The 24,284-nt window shown below is 51.3% G+C and overlaps 2 protein-coding genes and 1 long non-coding RNA gene across 17 annotated transcripts in view; 2 read left to right on the plus strand and 1 right to left on the minus strand.

Annotated features, from left to right (window-relative positions):
* Positions 1 to 15,425, plus strand: part of RANBP10 (RAN binding protein 10) — a 58,675-nt gene extending 43,250 nt beyond the window's left edge. For 2 of the 5 annotated variants that reach the window (XM_081513004.1, XM_081513006.1), the window contains 10 exons: positions 3,049 to 3,071; positions 4,834 to 5,018; positions 7,385 to 7,497; positions 8,949 to 9,057; positions 9,159 to 9,307; positions 9,504 to 9,708; positions 10,447 to 10,568; positions 11,047 to 11,192; positions 11,440 to 11,551; positions 11,969 to 12,329. In XM_081513004.1, the coding sequence (XP_081369130.1) occupies positions 3,049 to 3,071; positions 4,834 to 5,018; positions 7,385 to 7,497; positions 8,949 to 9,057; positions 9,159 to 9,307; positions 9,504 to 9,708; positions 10,447 to 10,568; positions 11,047 to 11,192; positions 11,440 to 11,551; positions 11,969 to 12,099 (1,295 nt within the window). In that variant the 3' untranslated portion in view covers positions 12,100 to 12,329. Of the gene's footprint in view, positions 1 to 3,048; positions 3,072 to 4,833; positions 5,019 to 7,384; positions 7,498 to 8,948; positions 9,058 to 9,158; positions 9,308 to 9,503; positions 9,709 to 10,446; positions 10,569 to 11,046; positions 11,193 to 11,439; positions 11,552 to 11,968; positions 12,330 to 14,520 lie in introns of those variants that run through there. The other 3 variants (XM_081513002.1, XM_081513003.1, XM_081513005.1) reach the window with 3 other exon arrangements.
* On the minus strand, positions 15,382 to 17,920 carry LOC145514669 (uncharacterized). Its single transcript, XR_014060291.1, has 2 exons — positions 17,529 to 17,920; positions 15,382 to 15,639 (listed from the first exon to the last, which is right to left on the minus strand). It is a non-coding gene; the product is annotated as an uncharacterized LOC145514669 (long non-coding RNA).
* Positions 17,554 to 24,284, plus strand: part of GFOD2 (Gfo/Idh/MocA-like oxidoreductase domain containing 2) — a 39,917-nt gene continuing 33,186 nt past the window's right edge. Inside the window, exons 1-4 of one of the 11 annotated variants that reach the window (XM_081513084.1) lie at positions 17,968 to 18,177; positions 18,267 to 18,418; positions 20,035 to 20,138; positions 23,051 to 23,140. The gene's annotated coding sequence lies outside the window, so the exon portion shown is untranslated. Of the gene's footprint in view, positions 18,419 to 20,034; positions 20,139 to 23,050; positions 23,141 to 24,284 lie in introns of all 11 variants that reach the window. The other 10 variants (XM_081513081.1, XM_081513086.1, XM_081513080.1 and 7 more) reach the window with 10 other exon arrangements.

A 24,284-nucleotide genomic window follows, 5' to 3' on the forward strand; every position in this document is an offset into this window, starting at 1 on the left:
CCTTCCAGTGAATATTCAGGACTGATTTCCTTTAGGATGGACTGGTTGGATCTCCTTGCAGTCCAAGGCACTCTCAAGAGTCTTCTCCAACACCACAGCTATATGTTAACAGCTACATGTTAACAGTCTTTAGCTGTGTGTTAACCTAAATTTGGGTAAGCATGTTTCTATATGTTTTCATCAAGATACTGATAAAAATATTGGAAGAGGACAAGGCTGGATTTGAGCCCTTCAGCCTGCAGCTTGTCCAGGTAGACACCAGCCATTTAAGAAGCACTTCACTACGTTATTCTGAAGCTCACGTTTTTCTGTCTTGCCCACAAGGATACTGCTGAGACCTTACTAAAAAATGAATCTGACCTATCCTCTGCATCTTCTAGATCACAAAATTTAAAGGAAGGTCAATGAACTCTGAATGATAGACCACTTGGCGACTCTTCTAATGACCTTGTTCCCTTCTCACAAGCCAGCGTGTCAATATAATGTGCTTCAGAAGCTCACACAGGATCAGTGAGCCAGTGACTGCTCTCTCACCTCGGAACCTTTTTCCCTTTAGAGAAACAGAGTGACAATTCTTGCCTCCAGCCGCCCTACTCCTTTTATTTGCCCCCTCGTCCTGTGTCACAGCACTAGCCCTGTGTGTCACTGGTCAGTTGTCTGTGTCATTAGTAGTTGTACACCATCTCTCTTGCTGGAGTTGGCAGCACTTTTAGGGCCAGGCTTACAGCTCGTTTCCTAGTGCCTCGTGCAGGGCCTGGCTCCTGTGAGGTCTCAGCAAATACTTGACGGGAGGACAAATGAATGTTCTGAGTGAATGGAGGCTAATGTCTCACCCACAAGTGGTCCTTGTGCTTCCAGAGTAATTTTTTTTTTTCTGCAAACCTTGGGGTCTTAGTTCCCTGGTTAGGGATCAGACTCAGACCCCCTGCAGTGGAAGGGAGTCTGAGGGGGTTAAGTATGGATTTTTAACCACTGGATCACCAGGAAAGTCCCCAGAGTAATTTTTATACAGGGGGTTCTTTATACCCTCAGCCTCAGTGATCCCCGAGCTCTATGTCTTTGGCTCAGGGTACTTCTCATCAGCAGGTTTGTATGTCCTGTTTGCATCCTGGATCTTTGCCTGGACTTCTCAGATCTTCCCGTGGGCCATCTCATATCTTGCTATCACAGTGGCTTTGTGGAGACTCCCGGAGACCTGCAGGGCTATGGGAAGCAGTGTTGCCCTTGTCCAGTGCAATAGGGGGTGGAGTAGCCTCTCTCCTCATCCTCCTGGATGCCTTCTCAAGTGCCACTGTGAGATAGAGCTAGGCGAACTGGGTAGGTCATCCCCTGGGCAGGAGCCTGGCAGGTGCCTTGCCCTGTGGTGCAAGTCCAGCCAGCTTGTACCTGGACCTCACAGTTTACAAGGCAGCTTTCACAGAGAATCCATTTCTCCTTTCTTCTTGGGGAGTTGGGTGTATCATTACCCTCTTTTGTCAGATAGGCTCAGAAAGGTTGGGTAGCTTGTCAAAGGTCACACAGCAGGTAATTGAAAGAGCCTGGACTCCCCCTTCTTTTAGAGTTCTGTGGGCCTCTCCATGAGCCTGGGAGCACAGCAGTAGTGGCCCGGCCACACTGAGATCCATGGGGGCAGCTCCCATGCAGACCTGGTGGGTGGAGTGGGTGGACATTGAGGGGCTTCCAGAGTTCACAGCTGGTTCTGTGACTGCTGACTATGCACATGGGGCCGGAAGTGGCCTCAGGCAGGCAGGTCATGGGTTTATGAACTTCTTTCACTGAGGAGCAAAAAAGCCCACTAAAGAATGTAAACATTTCTCTGCGCCCTGGTTTTTTCATACGTAAACCAGTGTCAGAGACAGTATACACCTTCCAGGCCTGTTCTGAATTAAATGCTTCCTTGTAAGAGGTGAACCAAGTGCCCAGAACAGAGGAAGCACATGGGGCGCGCTGGCTGGCTGTCAGGATCCTGGCCCGAGGTTTCCTGGGAGACCTGTCATCAGACCGTCCCCTGTGCTGTGTCCTGCTGGGTTTCAGTTTCTTTTCTAGGTGGGGTTGAGGGAGAAGACAGGGACCTCTAAGTAGTCAGTGGTTTGAAAATCTCTCAGACCAAAAGCTTAGGAACTTCTAGAGGATGTAATAAGAATTTATCTTAAAAAATGGGAAGACTAAAAAAAAAAAATGGGAAGACTGTGAGTCCTTGGGAGAGTCTCCTTTGGCTTTGAGTCATTTCTCAACCTGCAAAACACGAATGCTCTAGTTTATATACTGAGGCCCCTCTCCTTCTGGGGCCTGCTGATATGTTTTAGGTCTTGCTCCCCTCTACCCTCACTTCCTGTTCAGGACTGGGGTCCCTAGAAACACAGCCTCTTTGCTTAGCAGGAAGGCTCAGAGGGTACACAGGCCAGTGTTAACCTGGGCTTTGTCAGCTCGGAATCTCTGGGGACCCTGGGCAAGTAGGGGCTGAAGATGGGCAGCTGCCACCCTTTCTGTCGCCACTTCTCTGTCAGTGTTGGCATGAAAGACTAGTTTCTGCTGGGTTTATGACTGCTGGCAAATCATTTAACCACTGAGGGTTACTTTCCACATCTGTAAAATGGGGATGAGAAAGCCTGCTCCCTTAGTTGGTCTAAGCACCAGATGTTGGCACCTAACTGAGCACTCTCTTACTTAGCACCAGAGTTGGTCTAAGGATCAGATGTGGTAATGGGTGGAAAAGAGCCTGGCATACAGAGTAGGTGTCCATAAATATGTGTTGGATCAAGAGAGTGTGATCAGGCCTGGAGAGGCCTCAGGATCGATCATTTGGGCGTTGGTCCTTGCTAGCAGATTTTCCCCGAGAGGATAGAAATGCTGTGGACAAATACCCAAATATCAGACTTCACTTCTGGCCAGGGTATAAACCTACCAGGCCCTGGCTCGTGCTGGCCCTCCACCATAGGGGAGATGTGGTGACCAGCCCCTCCCCCAGCCATTGTGACGCCCTCTGGGGGCCCACAGAGGCGTGGGAATCCACCACGTGGCCTGATGACTGTTCCTTTCCCTCCACAGGTATAGCCTTCACAGACCTCCCGGTAAGTACTGCTGTGGGGTCTTCTGCTCTGGCCCTTGGGGGCTGACAGGCATAGTATAGGCACAGTGGGGTCCTGCGCTCTCCCCAACCAGCAGTGTGTGCTGTGCCATCAGCTTGAAAGTATCAGTAAGGGGCCCTGCCAGCCTTCTCTCTCCAGCAGCAAGGCCTGGTCTTCCTCCGTGACTCTTAGCAGGTGACCATGATTTGTGGCATTTCCAGAGGCAGCCGGGGGGTGGGGGATGGTGTAGGCAGAGATGAGGTAGCTCCATGGCTTGGCTGGTCTGAACCAGTTCTGTGTGGCTTATACCCAGTGGACTTGCGGGCAGAGTATAGAAAGTTGTTCCTGAAGTGTTAGGGAGCTGGGTCTGTGTGCATCCCCATCTGAGATCCCTGAGGAAAGCCAGCACCCTTGGGGACTGAGCTTGCTACCATGCAGGGTACCCGAGCCAGAGAATTGACCTTTATGGGGAAAAGGGTCAGGTTTTCCTGCTGACTTAGTTCAGGGCTCATCCCACCTCCTGCACCCCAGTCCTTCTTGTTTGTGAATCATCCCGGGCCTCGTCACATGTAGGGCCTCCACCCAGAATGGTGGGAGCCTGGGCTGGCTGTGTGCCTTGGCTGGTTCTGGAAGGAGGAAGGGTTTGCTGGCCCTGGGGGCTACTTAGGGATCCTGGGTACCCCTGTGATGCTCTAGGAATAGGAAATGCCCTCATGATCTGAGGGCCCTCCTCAAGCTCAGACTATAGCACCTCTGTGTATCAAAATCCTTCCCTCCTGCCTGGAGTCCCCAAAGGGTGGGCTGTGGTCCTAGGTGAAACACACAGACACAGAAGGAGAATTCTGACCCTGAGTGGGGAAGAGTCTAGTGGTGGTGATGTGACACGAAACACTCAGACGTGGGTGTGACAGCACTCTCTGCCAAGTGCTGGAAAGGCTGAGCCCAGAGTGTGGTAACAGCACGTGATAGGAATGATAAGGGGCCTGATGATGAAAGGTGGAAGAGAAGACTGGGAGCCGGCGACAGTGGGGAGGAGGCTGCCGAGACATTGGGCTGTAGCCTGGGAACCATAAGAGGCGTGAGGGAGTGACCTGGTAGAAGTCCAGGCAGGGGCTAGGGAAGCGGGGAGCCCCACACCCAGAGGACATGCCCAGGCCTCACTAGCCAGAAGATCCTCCTCTAAGTGAACCTCAGACAGGAAGGGCCTTTCTTTACCCTTTTCCAGTTTCAGGGGGTCCAAACCACTTAGTGCCTTTGGCCTTACTCTCCCCTTCCTCCCCTCCTTTCCTGTCTCCCCCCATCCCTTCCTGCCCCCTCATAACCCCTTTTTTTTGTGGTAAAGGGATCCTTGGTCCTGATCACTCTGAGAGGAGCCATCACCCACCCCTGCAGCAGATTTTCACAGGCATGCCTGCAGGGTGATGGGGCCCAGCCTGCCTCTGTGTGCCCTGGCCGAGTCCCAGATGGGGGCCTTGGGCTTTGGGGATACTACAGCCTCTAATGCGGGGAAGGAGACTCCGTGTTGAGCCTGGCTTTTCTTTTGCTCTCTCCCCTCTAACTCTGGGGAGCCGTTCCTCTGCTCGGGAGGTGGGCAGCACTTGGCTTAGCCCTGCCTCCCCCCAGCCACATTGCAGTTCTCTCAGAGCTGAAGCAGCAGCCTGCAGGAGCCAGCGCCTCCCTGCTCTGTGCGGGGGTGAGATGAGGCGAGGCCCTGCTGCCCCCCCTTGCCCTCAGGGCCCAACTGACATTTCATTCTCCTCCTCAGGCCAACCTCTACCCCACCGTAGGCCTGCAGACACCCGGGGAGATTGTGGACGCCAACTTTGGGCAGCAGCCCTTCCTGTTTGACATTGAGGACTACATGCGGGAATGGCGTGCCAAGGTCCAGGGCACTGTCCACTGCTTCCCCATCAGTGCCCGGCTTGGCGAGTGGCAGGCGGTGCTGCAGAAGTGAGTCCCCCGCCCCCGCCCTTTCCCTGCCCTGCCCCCTCCCAGGGGCCTCACTCTCCCATAGACCCCTGAACTGCTGCAAGCTACTCTTGTGAACTCTAGTGGGTAGCATTCCTTCTGGAAAGCACTCCCAGGATGCCTCTGCCTGCTGCCTTCCTGCCTCTCTCTTAGTTCAGTTCTCCAGAGCTGCTCCTGGACCACTGGATCAGAAGGCCCTGGATGTAATATCACTGGCAGGGCTGTTTCCCTTCCCCAGCTCAACTTACAGAGGATGTACTAGGATGCCCTGTGGCCTCTTCCTCTGTGGACTCTTTTTCCATCATAGGGAGTATCTGTCATGCCATGACTCTGGCCTCAGGTCACTGCTCAGGGTCAGATCCACCTAAACCCCTTGCATCTGCAGCAGTGGTGGTGGGAAGAGAGACCTCCCTAGGGCCCACCTAGCTGACTCTTGGCTGATTAATTCCCAGACTCTCCTGGGGGCCAGTCTTGCTGAGAATCCCCAGGGAGGTCAGATACAGGTCTCTCTTCCACTTGCCAGCTGCAGGCCCGAGTGGGACAATGAGCTGTACCCACTCTGCCAGGAGGTGGGTTAATTTGTTGGCTTGGCTCTCAAGGATGGACAGAGGAAGACTGGTCTCCTCCTAGCCCGGGTCATTGGCCTGTAGATGCCAGGGTCCTAGAGTCCAGGGGGTGGGGGTGGGGTATACACTGGGTTCTTCGTGCAGCCTTCTTTCTTGAGGGACGGATATTGTGGGAGGACTGAGGCAGGGGGTAGGTGGCCAGAGCCTTCTCAGGAATAGCAGCATGACTCCATCTTGTCCCCAGCCCCAGAACTTAGAAGAAGCCCCTCCTTGGAGGGCCAGATGGTGCCAGTCCCCACAGTAGGCTTGCTGGGACAGGCAAGGGGAGGGGTGAGCTGCCCCAGCTATGTGGAGGAGGGGCTGATGCTCTCAGCTGACAGTGCCTGGCCTCAGCACATGGGTGAATTTGTTTATGTGTATGTATCTGTGTGCCTGTGTGTGTTCATAGGTAGTCTTTGCTAAGTATTTCATATAACCCATATCCTGTGACTTCATATATAATTTCACTTTATGGGCATTGTTAACGGCTATATTATCTCACAGACACATTTTCCACAAGCCCCTTGGGTGGCTTCCCTTGGTGGTAGCCACCAAGGGAAGGGTGTAGGTCACCCTTTTATATATTTGGAGTTTTCCATTTTTAAGATTATTTTCTGGGTATCCTTTCAAGAAGTAGAATTACTGAGTCAAGGGGACTGTACATTTTAGTGGCCTCTGATATGTGTATGGATTCATCTGAACCTTGTTTTGTCAAGAATTTTTGCCCTTGTGTTTTTAATAGTATAATTATTATAATTCTTATTTGTAAGAAAATGTTATGAATACATAATTTCATAATAAGAGGTCGTATATATTGACTTCTTGCTTTGTGCTAGGCACTCTATATGGATCATCTCATTTACCCCTTGAAACATAAGGGAACACCCAGCTGAACTTCTGTGCCTTCCACAGGACAGCCCTACAGACATTTGGGTTGGGCACTTACAATAATGACATTGACATATGCACACCCCAAGGTGTTCACTTTCGTGCAAATCAGACACGAGGTCTCCACGTGTGCCACTGCTTACGTGTGCCAGTTTCGGGCGGGATTAAATAGTTTCTGGGCATCAGGCTTCTCAGGGCCATCTCCCAAAGACTGTGTTCCTATTGGCCATGTTACTGCCTGAAACCGTGGCTTCTGGATCCTAGATTTGTCGTGTATTGTGGAGTAACCTGGGTCGTGGGTTAGCTCCCCATCACCCTCTAGAGCCAGCACTCCTGAGGGCTAGACTCACCTGAGCTGGAATGCTTCTGCCAGGCATGTGGGGCACCTGCACAGGAGCTCCTGTGTCTGGAGAAGGTACGCACGTGGCATGCCTCATCCCCATCTGGGCAGCTGCCAGACTGCTCGGCTGGCCGCCCTTCCGGGAAGCCCTCAGAGAGGCTTGCAGCAGAAGTCTCTGGGTTCGCCGCAGGTCACAGGAGGCGGCCACTTCTGTGAGGAAGATGGTCTGTGCTTCCGTTTGTACTCGTGTTACCACACTTGCCCGCTTGTGGGCAGCATAACCCAGAGAATTTCAGCCACTCCTCAAGTGGCTAGGACCGCCTTGGTGACCTGCCCCTCCCCCCGCCTGACTGCATGAGCCTTGGGGGAAGTTTTCATTTTGTTTCAGCCCCCTTATTCTCATTCTGTGGAGGTTGCATCTTTAGGATATGTTTAGGGAGATAGTCTGTCCCGCCAGGGGGTCAGTGAGAAATGTAGTTCTTAAGTGTCAACCTTGAGCATTTCCTTTTTTCTAGCATGGTCTCGTCTTACCTGGTGCATCATGGGTATTGTGCCACAGCCACGGCTTTTGCCCGAATGACTGAAACCCCGATTCAGGAAGAACAAGCATCCATAAAGAACAGACAAAGTAAGGTTGACTTTCCTCTGCCCCTACCTTCCCTCCATCACCTGTCCTTGATTCTGCTCTTTGGCTCGTGGCAGCTTTGGGTAACCTGTCAGGAGTCTGTTCAGCTCACATCCTCACCAGAAGACCAGCCCACCACCCAGCCCCGGGCTCTGCTTCTGTCCCTCTTTCAAGGAAACACTGCCCCCAAGGACTGTCCCAGCATGGGGATGTCTCCGTGCAGGCATCCTAATGCACACTTTGATGGCCGGCTGTAAGCTGGGCCCTGTGTGGCTGGCTACCCCCGCCTCCATGCTTGCTTCCTTCCCCTGGCATGCTGGATTCCACTCAGCCCCCCATTCACGGTCTTCTGGAAAGAGTGTTTGCATCTTACCAGTCCAGTGCCCTGCCTTGTCCACCATTTACTCAACCTCAGTCTGCCTGCCCCTGGCCAGAGAGGGGATGAAGCTTTCAGATGGGGAAGGCTGATGCTCCATGGCCGCTGTGGTAGAACTCTCTCTGCTTCCCACCTCTGCTCCTGCCCTTTGCCTTTGAAGGAGCCCAAGGAAGCTTTCCTGGTGTTCATACTGGCCTGCCTGCTGCGTGTTTGGGGCTCTTTTGTGGAAGGAGGGTGTGGGGAGAGAGGAAATAGCCCAGAAAGGAGATCGGGCGAGGAGAGGAGAGGGAGGGAGAGTAGCTGTGTGTGGACACGTGTCTGTGTGTGCTTGCCTGCGTCTCTCTGAGCCTGTTGTCTCTGTGCATGTGGATGTGTCTGTGTCTCCCAGAGAATCTATACCCAGCCTGGCAGACAGGAAGGGATCCCAGACTTGGGGTCTGTGAGTGAGAGAGCCCCAGACCCAGAAGTCCCTTCCAGCAAGACACACCAGGCCCCAGGGCAGGAGCACAATGCCAAGGGCCTGAGAGATGTCAACGCCGGAGCTGCCAGCATGAGGAGGGTGATCTTCTCTCTCAGTAGGGGCCACTGTAGCCCCTGAAGACCACTTAGCTGCGGGCCTTGGCCCAGAGACCATGAATTCCCATTGCCATCCCTGTGAGGCCTGAGGAGAGGAGTCTGGCTTAAAGAGGAGCCTGTCGGGCCACAAAGCTGCCCAGGCGCCCACCCCCAGATTACACTCTCATAGCCAAGACCTCTCCCCCTGCCAGGTCTCTGGCAACCTGTACTCCATAGGAGCAGGCCTTCGAACTCACTCTCCTGCTTTTCTGTGCTGAGAGTGCCCACTCCTCCCTTTCCCTATGATTCTCTGAGGACTTCCTGACACTTGACGTAAACCAGGATCTGTTGTGGGCCTGGGGCCAGGTTCTTTCTTCGGTCTCTTCTGTGAGCATCTCAGGGGGCTTGCTGCCCTGAGCCCGCCAGCTGGACTGGTGGCTGGCCTGTGCCCGGGCCTGGCAGTGCGGAGACCTGTGGGGGGTCTGCGGCCCCTCTCTCACTGCCTTGCTCTTTCTCTCCTCAGAGATTCAGAAGCTGGTGCTGGAGGGCCGAGTCGGGGAAGCCATTGAGACCACACAGCGCTTCTACCCAGGGCTGCTGGAGCATAACCCCAACCTGCTCTTCATGCTCAAGTAAGTTTGGGGTCCTGCCGGCTCCCCCCATTGCCCCGCTGGTGGTGGGAATATGCAACTCGGACCAAGCCCAGAGCATGGCTGCTCTGCTCCTTCCACAGGTGCCGACAGTTTGTGGAGATGGTGAACGGGACTGACAGTGAGGTCCGCAGCTTGAGCTCTCGAAGCCCCAAGTCCCAGGACAGCTACCCTGGCTCCCCCAGCCTCAGCCCCCGACACGGCCCCACTAGTTCCCACACGCACAACACAGGTCAGCTGCTCTCCGGAGGGCTCTGGGAAGAACCGGTGTGGAGAAGCAAGGCTATCCAGGCGCCCTTCCCCAGGATGGGCTCGGGGCTTGCTGCCGAATGTGGGGGGGGGTGGGAAATGGGACCACTGCAGTTACTCCCGGGCCCCCACTGGGCAGCAGGCTGGCCCTTGTCTTCTGACCGTCCCCCGGCTTTTAGGAGCAGACAGTCCCAGCTGCAGCAATGGCATCGCCTCCACCAAGAGCAAACCGAACCACAGTAAATACCCTGCACCCAGCTCCTCCTCGTCCTCGTCATCCTCCTCATCCTCCTCATCTCCCTCCTCAGTGAATTACTCCGAGTCCAACTCAACAGATTCCACCAAGTCCCAGCCCCACAGCAGTACCAGTAACCAGGAGACCAGGTACCTGTTGTGCTCAGCTTCTTCCTCCCGCTCTGTGCCCACTGCAGCCTGTCCTGTGAGCTCCCCACTGCCCTGTATCCCCGACTTCCCCTCCAGCTCTGTGCCTGGAATAGTAGCTGTGGACCTGCCAGGCCAGGCTTTGGCTCCAGCTTCCTGTCTAGCTCGTGATTCAGCTGCCGCTTCCCTTGGCCCCATCTTTCTCCAGAGGCGCTGGCACTGAGAGTGTGGTTGCCTCCAAGGATTAGAGGCCTCTCAGAACGCCCAGGGTCTATACTAAAGGAGTTTTTTCTGGGCTCAGCTCTCAGCCAGACAGTTTGGACTGGTAGAGGTTGTAGACTGCAGACTGTATGTAGGTGGCTCTCAGCACCCTGGCATGCTTCAAGGCTGACCCGGGTTTGGCTCCCAGACACACCTGTCATGAACTCACTTGCCCTGGTTATTGGGGATCTAGGGGTGTGTAGAAGGGGTGTGCCAACTCAGAGGAGGGCCGAGGAGGCGAGGGTCACAGAGGCAGCATCGGGACTGGAGTGGGAGTGAGGTGACAAGCCTCTGGGGATGGCTGGCGTCACAGTAGGGCCCAAATGTTGGAGCCTGGGAACCTGGGAGTTATTCTTTCATGCCCTTTGGGTACCTCAGTTTATCCGCAGCAGCCTGTGGCTGAAGCCTCCAATGGAGACCCACCCAGGCTGCTCCAACCACATCCCCTTAGCCAGCTCCCATCTCCACCCTTCTCCACAGCGACAGTGAGATGGAGATGGAGGCGGAGCATTACCCCAATGGTGTGCTGGAGAGCATGTCCACACGCATCGTCAATGGTGCCTACAAGCATGAGGACCTGCAGACGGATGAGTCCAGCATGGGTAAGGCCGTGCCCTCGCCCGCCCACTGTTCCGCATGTGGCCATGCTCAGTCCCAGTGCCCTCTCCCCTCGGTGGAGGTGGGGGTGGGGCTGGGCAGGCTGATCCACTGCCTCTGTAGCCATCACAAATGGGTGTTTGCGATGGGAAGACCTTGGCCTGCTGCCCAGGCCAGGTTCCTGCATTAGTGGCTGGAGGGGGTTGGTGAGAGCAGGTACCCTTATGAACCCCCTTACATCTTGCACAGGGTGGGAGAGGGAAAGCTTCCAAGTCCTGCCTGACCCCTAGACCCTGCGCTGGGTAGACTAAGACAGCTCAGCTCGGGGTGGCCCCCCTGCGCCTCTCAGCCTTCGCTTGCCTCCACCAGACGGGCACCCCCATCCCCATCCCCGACCTAGGTCCTTCTTGCCATGTTCTCTTTGGGGTCCCCACCCTAGTCCTCCCTTGTCTCTTTGTGCCCTCTGCTGGGCTCTGGGTGCAGATGATGGGCATCCGCGGCGGCAGCTCTGCGGGGGCAATCAGGCGGCCACGGAAAGAATTATCCTGTTCGGCCGCGAGTTGCAGGCACTGAGTGAGCAGCTGGGCCGGGAGTATGGCAAGAATTTGGCCCACACAGAGATGCTGCAGGTATGGAGCAAGCCAGGCCCTCATACAGAATGGGTCCCTATTTGGTAGTAGGGGGGTATGGTGACTCTGGGAGGGCACTGGAGACAGCAGCAACAGGAGAGAGTAAGCTCTAGATAAGACCGCAGTGGGAAACGGGACATCGGGGTATTTTGTGCCCTCCCTGACACCACGCAGGGCCCTGTATCCCCCTGGAGCCATGAGGGAGTGGTGTGTACCACAGTCCTCTCAGAAGTGTCCTGTTCCTTAGGATGCCTTTAGCCTGCTTGCCTACTCAGACCCCTGGAGCTGCCCAGTTGGCCAGCAGCTTGACCCCATCCAGAGGGAGCCTGTGTGTGCTGCCCTCAACAGCGCCATTTTAGGTAAGTGGCCCTAATGAAAATAAGCTGTCCCAGGAGTGCCTGGGTGGCCCCATCACCCCTTCCTTGTTTGTCCAAATCAGGGCAGCAAACTCTGCCCAGAGGCTGTCTGGTGGCCCGCAGGACTCTTGGGCTTCCATGACAGAACCCTGACCTCCTCTGCCCAGCTGAGTTGGCCGGCTAGATCACAATGGGCCCTAGACTGTGACCTGGGCTCAGGCCAGCTTATTGCTCCAAAGAAAGCTAAGGTCCACAGGCTCTTGACAGGGCCATAGCCTGGTGGCTGGGACACACACAGAAGCATATGAACTCTCTTCCGAGAGATTCTGTCCACTCCCCGCACCTTCTGCTCCCAAAGGAACTTGGACCTTGGCTCAGCCCTGATCAGGGCAGTGACCAGGCCTTGTCTCTTGTCCACAGAGTCTCAGAACCTGCCAAAACAGCCCCCGCTGATGCTCGCCCTGGGCCAGGCATCTGAGTGTCTACGGCTCATGGCCCGAGCGGGCCTGGGATCTTGCTCCTTTGCCAGAGTCGACGACTACTTGCACTAGCTGACCACACTGGCTGGCGCCGCCTGGCGCTCCCTCGGCCCCGGGGCTGGGGCAGCCCTGCCCTCCGTCGGCACCTGGTGCAGGGACCCGGAAGCCACGGGCAGAGTCCACTCCTCCTGCCTGGCCTCTTCTGTTCCTTTCCTTCCTTCCTTCCTTCTTCTCCCACCTTCAGTCTCTCTCTCTCTCCCCCCTTCACGTGCAACGGCCTATGACACAGTATTGGCTGGTTACTCTTCATGTAGTGTCTTCTATTTTGAAAAGAGGGGGGTTGTTTTGAGGAGAGGTTAAGGTTTTTTTATCTTTTTTTTTTCCTCCTCCTGACTGAGCCACCAGTATTTATCTCTGGAGAGTTTGTGCTGAGCTGGTTTCTGCTAATTTAGTGATGAAGCCTATCCACGTTGGTGATAGCTTATTATTTTCATAAGTAAAAAAAAAAAATGAGATTATATATATAAATATATATATTAAAAAAAAGACACAGTATTTATCGTAGTGTTAGTGGTCCAGCACCTCTTGGGTGAGGCTGTCCAGACACCATGTTTTTATTTGAGTCCAACTCATCAAAAAGAATCATCTCTGTCACCTCAGCCAAGGGATTTCTTTATTTCAGGCTTCCCCTTTGTTGAACTACAGCCCCAGCTGCAGCCTAGGGAAGCCCAGTAGGCTTTGGGAGCCTCATAGTGGGCAGGATAGGCCAAGCTGGTTTGTAGCATCCGAGAGGTGTGGGTGCCTAGGCCTCTAAGAACTGAACTGAGCTGAGAACTGCAGGGCCAAGGGGCCATAGAAGAGATGACTTGGCCCAGGGCTAATAGCAAAGGGAGGGAGGAGAGGGTCCTCGGCCAGCACACTGTCCACCATCCTACCCTGCCTCTCACTCCCTGCCTTGACTCTCTCTCTCTTCCCTTTTCAACATCTTGCCTTTCCTTGTTGTTAAGATGGCCAAATACTTCATTTCCTCTAAATTGATTGCCTGGGAACTACCTGTCTTCGACCTGAGAGCTGCTGTGTGTCAGGCTGCGGGGAGGGAGTCTCCTACCAGGACAGAGGCCCCTGGGCACAGGGGCTGCCTTTTTCCTGCCTGGGTCTTCACCATCTCTGCACAGCTCGGATGGAATCAACACTTCCTGTTGAGAAGCCAGGACCTTGTGGAGGCAGATTTGTGGACTGCCAGTCGCCAGAGTGGATGGAACCTTTGACCCCCCAGGCCAAGCCTCACTGTAGCTGTGCCAGGCAGCTCCCTGCAGTTTGGCCCCAGTCATTCTTAGGAAAGACTAAGAATGAGTATTTGCTGGCCAGAGGAAGGGACCTCATGGGCTTGACAATGTCCCACTGTCCATGTCTGATGGATCCTCACAGCTAGTCGGTCAGAAACCATCTTAGTACTGCCATCAGGGAATCAGGAGAAGAAGGGCTAAGATGGCAGCCAGGACTTGAGCAGGCTATCTGTGGAGAGGACTGACTGCCCACAGGAAGGAAAGGGAGGTGCCCTCCCAGAGGAGCAGGAGGAGGGGCCAGGATTTCCCCATCTGCTTCACAGTGGGAGGGAATGCACAGACAGCCCTTGCTAAGGGGCAAGGTCAGAAGTCAAGCTTCCAGTCTCTGTCTGCATGTGGGCTCTCCATCAGTGGATACTGGAATGGTTGGAATGGCCTGAGGTGCCCACTGGGACTTGCTGGGCCTACAGCTGGACAAGAGAAATAATTGAGTTGGACTAAGTGCTAGTGATGGGGTCAGGGCCCTTGGCCCTGTGCTCCCCCAGAATTCTGTCCTGGGACACAATCCTGAAGGTTGCTGCTTTTTCTTGGTCCCCACTGGGGCCCCGGCTGGCAGCCCAGAGACCACAAGCCATCAGGAAGGTGGTGTCCTGTCTGTGAAGGAAATTCATCCTCTGCAAACCTGGGAATGCCCAGCTCCCAAACCAAGGGGTTGGAAAAATCAGGCTGTTAAAATGGTCGGAAGCACTCAGGACTGGGAATTAAAACCAGAGGCTTTTGCAATTGGAATGAAGTTCAGAGACCATCTACTCCTTTTATAGATAAGGAAACAGGCCCAGGAGATTAAGTGACTTGGCCAAAGTCACTCAACAGATGCGGGCAGAACTGGGACTAAGCTCATCCCTGTAGCTTGGACAACACTGTTTAGTCCTAAAGCTGAACAGCAGGCGAGGGATTAGGCTGGTGAGGCCTCCAGCAATGTCTGAGCAGCTGGTACCTTCAGGGGAGTGTCAGGGGTGGGGATGGGTGCCTGGGCTTGGGTTGTGGAGCGGCTGAGAGGGCCCCGGAGGGCTCAGGACAGCTGTGTGCTGCTCGGGGTTGGGTGTCCGCCTGGCTCACGCTCAGTGCCCACGGCCACCTCCCCATTTTCTGTGCCTTATCTCACTGTTTCAGCTGAGTCCAAGTTGTTTACTCTGTTCCTCTCCAGAGGGGCACTGTGTCCCAGTTGGACAGCTCACCTTCGGGACATTAGCCTTTGCCCCACAAACCATGGAGAGGACCAAAATCAAGCTGCTTGAGCCCACTGTCTTGCTGATAGTTCAGGCCTGCCTGCCAACCAGCGGAGCCCCTGCTGCACACCCATTCCTATCAGCCTACTTCCAGGAGCCGAGAGTGGGGAAGGCACCTGGGAGGAGTCCTGGTGAAGAGCTGGACTTCAGCCAAGGAGGCAGGAGGAAGACCTGGCTCTGTTGGGTCGTTCAACCTTGGGGGAGCAGCCTTTCCCTCTTACCTTTTCCTCTTGTTCCACCAAATGGTCGCTCTTTTCCAGAGCAGAAACTGGCGGACACGCAACGATAGCCAGAACCCCTGTTCCTCACCCACCTGGGTCTGTGGCTGGACGTGGGTTGGCAGAACAGGGATACCAAGAGATGGAGAAGGGGCACTTCCCAGCCTCCCAGCATCTTCCTAGCCCGTAAGCAAGCACAAAGATGAGGCAGAGATCTGTCAGAGCTGAAAGTTCCTTTGGTTGCTCACAACTCAGGTATGCACACCGTGTGGCAGCTGGGCAGCGGAGCACTACTTGACCGCGAGTCCCGTGCACCCAGACCTGCGGCCAGATCGTGGACTCTGGCTGCCTCAGGCGCTGCCTCTTTGCATAGGGTTCTCCTCCATTAGTAACTACAGCCGACTCAGACGTCCTCCACATTGTGCACACTGGTTCTGCCTTTGTCCTCGCAAGTTGATACTTGGCATTAGCATGAAACTTGTGGGTGTGGGAGGGTTTAGAGAGAATTCTAACACAAAACATCCTATTAAATTGTACTTGAGAGATGAAAAAACTCCTGTTGTATTTTGACAGAATTATTTTTATTAAAATACACATCATGAGCAGTCATGAGTGTCTGGTCTCTGTTTTGAGTCTTACTGGGATTGACCCATCCCTAGTGTAACACAGCTGTCCTGGAAAGCTTGGCCCCTTCCCAGTTCATCTGTTGGGAGTGTCCAGGCCCTTGGTGTCTCCTCAAGGACCCTCAAGACTTTTGCAAGACCCAAAAGTGCATTAGGTACTCAAGCTTTTGATTCTCTCCTGCGAAACAGCCTTCATCTGAAACAAAAAGTAGCAAATTCAAAAAGGTGGGCCATAAGACCTCCTCTCCTCAAAATAAGATATTTATTTATTTGGCTGTGCCAGATCTTAGTTGCGGCACTCAAGATCTTTGCTGTGGCACACTGACTCTAGTTGTGGTGCACGGGCTCCAAAGCACATGGGCTTCATTGCCCCATGACATGTGATTGAACCTGCATCCGCTGCATTGCAAGGCGGATTCTTAACCATTGGACCACTAGGGAAGTCCCCAAATAAGTTGTTAATACATTCCAAATATGCGCACTCTAGACACTGGACAGAAAGAACTCGGAGGGGTATCAAGGGAAAAACTCATGCTGAAAAATCATAGTTTGGATGACCCTGGGAAATGAACCTTTCTTAGCTTCAGTTTCCACATTAACATGGTTAATTATGCTACCCCATGGTAATAGAGGATTATAGCATGCATAGAGCAGGGCTTGGCACACAGAGAAAACACATGACTGCCCTGCCTCCATGAGGATGCCCCCTGGTGTGACAGGCCTGCTCCTGCCTCAGGCTGCCTCCCCTGCCCCTAAGGCACCAGGGTTTTATGCAGAGGAGGAATAAAATAGATGATGCTTCTGTTCACCTGGAGGTAAGACTAGAAGCAAAGAAAAGGCCAAGGTCAAACACAAGAAGGCAGGTTTGAGAAATACTTAGCGTGATGTTAGCACCACAGGATGAGGGACCCGACGTGAGGGAGATTAGCAAGAGAGAAGGCAATTGCATGCAAGATAATACAGGGAACCGGTGGTGGCTAAATCACTGGGGTGAGGAGGTTTCCTGGAGAGCATATAAATCCATATCTCAGACATGTTTCCTGGAACTGGAAAAGGATTCTGTGCCCTAGTAAACAGCAAAAACTGTCATGGATGCTCAGAGTAAACAGCACCTGCTAATTAAAAGCTCTAAAAATTCTGTCGTTTAAGATGTGTAGCTTAATCCACCATTTTCCAAACTTGCATTACTACAGAATGCTTCACTCAAGGCCATTTTACAGGACTCTCAGGGAAAAGCCTCTCGCTTCCTGGCCTTTTGGCTAAGATCAAGTGTAGTATGGAGGTTTCCCAGGTGGCAGAGTGGTAAAGAACCCGCCTCCTAATTATGCAGGGGACACGAGAGACTGCAATTTCAATCCCTGGGTCGAGAAGATTCCGCTGGAGTAGGAAATGGCAACCCGCTCCAATACTCTTGCCTGAAGAATTCCCTAGACAGAGGAGCCTGGTGGGCTAGAGTCCATGGGATTGCAGAGTCCGAAACCACTGAACGGCTGAGCAAAGGGAAAAGCTAGTGTAGAAGGAAGAGTGGAGTATTAGATTAAGCACAAATGTCCTGGTTCCGTAAGTAAAGCCACAGTAAATTCATTTCCCTCCAGACACATTTCCAGCATAGCTTGTTTTATACTAAGGTTTAGAGGTTATTTTCGCTGCTCTAGCGGACAGTCTGGTGAAACAAAGGGTAGTCTCGTTACAAAGTCGTATTTATTGGGGGCGGGGGGGGACCGGCTCCAGTAAAGAGATCAAGGGGGACTGAGGCCGCAGTCTTGAAAAGCACTGACATGTAAGAACAACCAAAGAACATCCAGAAGAAAAGGAGCCCAGATACGCACGAAAAAGAGTCTTTAGGAGTCAGAAAGCCGGGAAGTCCAGCGAGCTCGAGAAAACTGTTGTTCTGCAAAGATAGAGTCACCCAGCAGCAGAACTTCCTTCATTCCGAGACAACCAAGGCCCACCACAGTACTCAGAACCTCCTTGCTCTTCCAGCCAGGCGACCGACCGGAAAAAAGCCTAGCCTGGAAAATCGTCCCCTCCGCCGCCTCCACCGCCGGAAACGAACGACCGGGGCTTCCAGCCAGACGGCTTTACCTCCGCCCGGAACTAGTGAGCATGCGTAGCTCCTGGACACGGCCCCTGCCGGCGCTGGTCCTCTCCAGTCATGGAGCATGCGCAGACTTCCCGCTGTTCCGCCCCTGCTTTTCCAGAGATCCCGGTTCCTTAGAAACCAGGCGGCGCGTTCCCGATGGCGGCGCGCTAGATTCCCGGGCCCGAGCGTCCCCGCAAGCCACCCTCACACAGCACCAGCGGCTGCCAAGACCCGTCCCGGCCCAGGGTCTCCAGGGCGGCGCAGGGCGGGGGATGCCAGCGTGCCAGGTGAGAGGCGGCCCGCGACGGCGGGTGAGGATGTAAAAGGGCATGGCGCGGCGGCGAGCGAGCGCTGGCCGGGCCTCCTCGGCGGCCCGGCGCCCGAGGTCGGAGGCGGGGATACGCAGCCCCGGGGCTGGAAGGGGCCGTTCTAACTGCCAGCGCGGGCTCGGAGTTCGGTAGTCGCCCCGGAGTTGGTCCTCTCACCTCAGAGACAGGACCTGCAAGTTTGGTCGTAGAATTTTGGCTCCTGGAAGGACCTTGGCCATAACCCATCCCTTTACTGGACGCGAAAACCTAGGCTCCCCTGTCCATTGCCGACCAGCACCCCTTACCTGTGTGAGGACCGCTGCTTTGTGGCTAAGGATGTGAGGTATGGGAACCTCAGACAAAGGGCCCTTGGGGTAGCTGGTCCATCGTCTTTCACAGTGAGAAGGGACCTGAGGGCTATCTTTATTTAAGGAAAGAGAGTTCAGGTGGCAGGTGGGAGAAGGGACACTCCAGAAAGGGCGGGTGGCTCATCCAGTCCCGAAGTGTCCGCTGGCCGCATCTCCCTGGGCCTGGCTTACCTCTGAAGCTCAAGAAGGAAGCAGATGGACTTGCAGAGACAAAAGGTGAGGTGAAGTATTCTCAAGGCATTATCACATGAATGGTGAGGGAGAAAGAGGGGTCTGGGAGATAATGATTTGTGAATGGTTGTGTGAAGCGTTTACAGCAGAATCTGAAGAACCAGACAGGAATAGAAAAGTTTAAAGCTGCCTTGGAGAAACACCAAGGAAGATTATAAACCTTATTTATCTTCAGCGTTCCCACGGTATCATTGCTGAGGGCAGGACACGGGAGGAAAGAAGTGGTGGCTTCTGAGTATCCAGAGCCTGGTGGCGCAGGGCACAGAGGACCTTTGAAGCTATGGGGCACAAAGGTTGGAGATTGAAGAGCCCTGAATCTGTTACCTTTCAGTTGAAAGGAACGGCTGTTTAAATTAGGAAAGACACTTCATGTGTTATTGTGATATGGAGAAGATGGAAGTTAGAGAATCTAGATACATTCTTGATAAGGAAACTCCTTTCCTTCTGAAAAGCTACACCAGGGAACAAGGGTTTTAAGGCCATCCATTTTACAGAAAATGTGGAAAAGTTACTGCTTTTGGACTAGGGTTTTTAGCAGACAGTTCTATTGGATGGATGGGCTTCCCTGGTGGCTCAGACATTAAAGAATCTGCCTGCAGTGTGGGAGACACAGCTTCAATCCCTGGGTGGTGAAGATCCTCCTGGAGAAGAGAATGCCTACCCACTTCTGTATTCTTGCCTGGAGAACTCCATGGACAATGGAGCCTGGCGGGCTACAGTCCATGGGGTTGCAAAGGGTCAGATACAGCTGCTCGACTAACACTTTCACTTTTCACTTTTTAATTTTTTTTTGGTGGGAGGACACCCCCCACACACACACACACTTTTTACAGTTTAAAGCTTCTGTTGTGAGAGGCTTTCCCATACCACCTGGTTGGTCTACTTTTCCTATAGAATGAGTACTTTGGATCTGATCTGTTATTTTTACTTGCTGGGAAAATTCAAATATGTGATTTCTATAGTAATACTGGTACCCACTAGAAGTAGGATTAGCAATCAGAATCTAAAATGTGGCACAAATGAACCTATCTACAAAACAGAAACAGATTCTCATAGAGATCAGACTTGTGGTTGGCATGGGGGAGGGGGAAAAGGAGGGATGGACTGGGAATTTGGGGTTGGTAGAGGCAAACTATTGTATTTAAAATGGGTAAACTACAAGGCCCCACTGCATAGCAGAGGAAACTATATCCGATCTCCTGGAATAAATTGTAATGGAAAAGAATATTAAAGAATGTGTATATGTATGAAACTGAGTCACTTTGCTATACAGCAGAGATTGGCACAACATTGTAAATCAACTGTACTTCAATTTAAAAAAATTTAAATTTTAAAAAAGAAAAAAAGTACTCTCCCAAAAGACACAAAGATTTGTAATATGGGGAAAAGAAATATGTGATATTTAAAAGGTGGTCCCTGATTCTAATCATCAAAGTTACTTTGGCACTTGATAAAACTAATTTTCACTGTGTATTTGATATGGCAGCAGGTTTTTTTTTCCCCTCAGAGTGATAAGAGAAGATGCATTGAAACTATGATAATGTTAATAGATGAAATTCGTTTTTTAAGAAAGCTTTGTTCTTCTCTTGTTCATAAATCAGTGCCGGCCCATGCTGCTGCTGCTAAGTCACTTCAGTCGTGTCCGACTCTGTGCGACCCCATAGACGGCAGCCCACCAGGCTTCCCCGTCCCTGGGATTCTCCAGGCAAGTACACTGGAGTGGGTTGCCATTTCCTTCTCCAGTGCATGAAAGTGAAAAGTGAAAGTGAAGTTGCTCAGTTGTGTCCGACTCTTAGCGACCCCATGGACTGCAGCCTACCAGGCTCCTCTGTCCATGGGATTTTCCAGGCAAGAGTACTGGAGTGGGTGCCATTGCCTTCTCCTGTGCCGGCCCATAACTGTGGATATTATGGCTGTGCATTTTATTGACTTTTCTTCTATCTCTGGAAATACTTGTATAAATAACTCAAGAGAGAAGGGTATGTGATCTGGGGGGAACATTGGCACTGTTAACCAAATCCTGTCAGAAAAGCTTTATGAAAATCATTGTATTCTGTGTAGAAACCCTCATTACTTTAGCATTGGCCCACATAGAAGACAGACAAGTAGGCCAAAATCCAAGTAGGATGAAAGGGAGCAATTACCATCTGTAGTGCTGGAGAGGGTGTGGGAGGGTGCTTTGAATGTCAGTACAAATACTTCCTTGAATGAGCATTTGGGGAAAATATGGCTTAAATGTGGTAAGTGTGCCCCATGGATGTATGTGCATTATTTTAGCCCCTGTAATCAGAAAGAGACTTGTTTTTAGATAAGAAAGATGGGCATACAGACTCTCAAAGTGTTTCTTCATCACTATGGCAGTGAACCTTTGACAAATAATTACTTAACATCCATTCCATTTTCCGGGGCAGCTGAGGGCAGTTATCAAATCTGGCCTGTAATAAAGTAATCAACAGTATTTAACAGGCTAACTTACCAGATAAACCAGTAATGCTAACAGCATTTACTTTCTCTGAACTGATTCTCTGTTTATACAATAAGAGGAGAAATGAAATGGGGGCACAGTGTGATCTGATACATGAGGTTGTGATATAAAGTTGGTGTTCACAGAACACAGGAATCAATGACCAGTCACTTAGAAGCAGGAGTGGAGTCCTTCTGATGCCTAGCAAGTCACTCATGTGTATGTATAATAGGAGTTTCAATCTAGGATGAATCCACTATTGAAATCAGACAGTGTCTAGAAAAAAATTGGAAGTTTGCTGTTTTTGAGAATTCACATGCAGTATAGTAGTAGGACATTATTTTTCTTTTTGGGGGGAGGACCTTTCGTATTTCTCTTTTTTTAAATTAGTTTATTTATTTTTGGTTGTGCTGGGTCTTCATTGCTGCCCATGGGTTTTCTCTAGTTGGGGTGAGCGAGGGGTGCTCTTCGTTGTGGTGCACGGGCTTCTCATTGCTGTGGCTTCTCTTGTCACAGAGCACAGGCTCTAGGTGTGTGGGCTTCTGTAGTTTCAGCACATAGGCTTAGAAGTTGTGGCGCACAGGCCCAGGTGCTCTGAGGCATGTGGAATCCTCCTGGACCAGGGATCGAACCCATGTCCTCTGCATTGGCAGGCAGACTCCCATGCACTGTACCACCAGGGAAGTCCCAGGACGCTGTGTACAAGTCCCAGGACATACATACAAAAAAAGCAGCTTTGTATCAGTAAACTTCAAGAGAGCCTAAAAATCCAAATTACTTGGAAATTTAGATGTCAGGTGTTTAAAAAAAAAGTGGGGAATGAAAGATAATTCAAATAAGGTTGGGCTTGTGAAAATCAAAATGGAAAAAAGATACTGAGAAAAACATGAAAACAGTAAGACTTTCTAGAACACTAACATTCATTCATGAATTAGCCATTAGGTCAGGAGTAGCTCCTTAATGTACCATCTCTTTAAATCCAGACAAAGGAAGTGACAAATAGAGTAAATATTTCAGTTTCATGATGATAGGAATGAACACTTAGAAAGTAGGATTAAACATTAAGAAGGAAGAAGTGAGTATTCCCGCATTACTTAAATACACTCAAACCCTACCCTTAACATATGCTGTTTAGTTCCTGCTCCTAGAAGAGGAGCTGCAAGTAATGCCTTTGTCCTAGGTACTGTCAGTTTTCAAGTTTGCCAATGACAAAATGCCACATCTCTTTGGGATCCAGGATTGCCGTGGCGATAGCTTAGTCTCCCCACCACCTCTCAGAGCCATTCCCAGAAGCATCTGTAAGGGTTCCTATCTGTCTTCTACCATGAAAGATTAAGAATGAAGGCTTTGAGGAGTGGAAACTAAGTACTGAGCATGGTCTTCCTTTCTGGCCTGGGATAACTGTGCTCCTCTCCAACTGTCAGCTCTCAATTTCTCATGAGAATAGATAATCCCTAAGTATAACCGGAAATACTTCTTACTTGGCCTTGAGATTTACCATATCACTTTACAATTTCAAAATCTTTATTATTTATTTCATAATTATATTTTTGCTTAGAATGATAATGCTAGGCAAATCACGTAATTGTTGTTTTAGTCACTATGTTATGTCCAACTCTCTTGCGACCCCGTGGACTGTAGACCACCAGGCTCCTTAGTCTATGGGCTTTCCAAGGCAAGAATACTAGAATGGGCTGCCATTTCCTTCTCTAGGGGTCTTCCTGACCCGGGTATTGAACCTGTGTCTCCTGCATTGCAGTCGGGTTCTTTACCGCTGAGCCACCTGGGAAGCCCCAATCATGTAATTACTTGGCCCTAGTTTCTTAATCTGTGTAATTTATAACAGAAGACAATTTAAAAATGAGAAATGTCTAATACTAGAGAAAGGAAGAGCTGGTTCACATAGTTAGTAATCCTTAAAAACTGTAATAACATGAAAAATGCTTATGTCAAAATAGTAAGTGAAAAAATCAGGATACAAAGTTTTGAATATAATTTGATTATATTAAACGGATGTAAAACTTAGCAAAAAAGAATATAAGAAGAACACATAGTAATTTTCTATAGTGAGTGAATATTAAAAAAAAAAACAACCCTCCTAAAAGTTTCTTGCTTGTGTAAAGAATGATACTGAATTTGTTTTCTCTCTGCAGGCCTTCAGCCTCTCCTTGCTCTCTGACTGAATTAAAAGTGATGGAGGAGGACTCCCCAGGTGGTCGAATGGCTGACTCCACACTCCCGATGTAGGGGCCCAGGTTAAATCGCTGGTCTGGGAACTAGATCCCACTTTACCATCTGAGCCACCTGGGAAGCCCCTAGATCCCACATACCACAGCTAAGAGTTTGCATGCTGCACCTAAGGCCTGGCACAGCCATTATTTTTTTTAAGTGGAGGGAGAATGATGGCAGGGACCGGGAAGCACCTAATGTTTCCTAACTCAGGTGTCATGAACCGAACAGCAGTGCAGTTCCTAGGATAATGAATTTGCTTGTATGTATCTGAAAGGTGACCATAAAGCTCTTACACTGCTTTCTAAGACTGTTTCTTTGGTGCTTGTTGATGAATAGTTTTGACTCTTAGGGTCTCTTTTAGTGCTTGCTGACGGATGGTTTTGTATTTCTGCATCCCACAGCATATTAGAGGATGTTCCACATAGTTAATGGTTTCTGCAGCCCAGTGGTGGTTCCTGCTAGGAAATGGTTATCATCTCAGAGGGGCCTCTCTGGAGGTGGCTCTCGGAGCGTGTGAGATATGTATTTGTCATCCGGGCATCCTCTCATTGTCAGGGAGATGGGGGATGGTGGAGAGATCAGCTGTACTTCCTGTTACTTGTTGGCCTTTTGCACTCATATTCCTGTGCCAGGAACTAAGGGGACAAAGCTTGGTTGTTGTTGTTTTTTTTTTTTTGAAGCAATGGGGTCAATGGTTGAACGTAGTATTTCTCATCATATCGTATTTTCAAAATTAAATTATTGTGCTCAAATGGCTGTTTTGGTTACTCCAGCCCAGGGCTTGCTCCTGGTCATGGTGGTTATTCTTTCAAAATTACCTTTTTTGTTTCTCCTTCCTTCGCTGCTTTTTTTTTTTAATGGCTGTTGCTGCTTGGGCTCTCTCTAGTTGTGGTGAGTGAGGGCTACTCTCTAGTTGTGGCACACGGGCTTCTCATTGCGCTGGCATCGCTAGTTGCGGAGCACAGGCTCTAGGCACCCAGGCTTTAGTAGTTGTGGCATGTGGTTCAGTAGTTGTGATGCTCGGGCATAGTTGCTCCTTGCAGGTGGAGTCTTCCCAGACCAGGGATGGAACCTGTGTCTCCTGCACTGGCAGGCAGATTCTTTACCACTGAGCCACCAGGGAAGCCCCTTCACCGCTTAATATCCCTGATATGC

The sequence above is a fragment of the Giraffa tippelskirchi genome, chromosome 7 (assembly GCF_054371585.1).
Source record: "Giraffa tippelskirchi isolate mGirTip1 chromosome 7, T2T-mGirTip1v1.2.pri, whole genome shotgun sequence".
Lineage (NCBI taxonomy): Eukaryota > Metazoa > Chordata > Mammalia > Artiodactyla > Giraffidae > Giraffa > Giraffa tippelskirchi.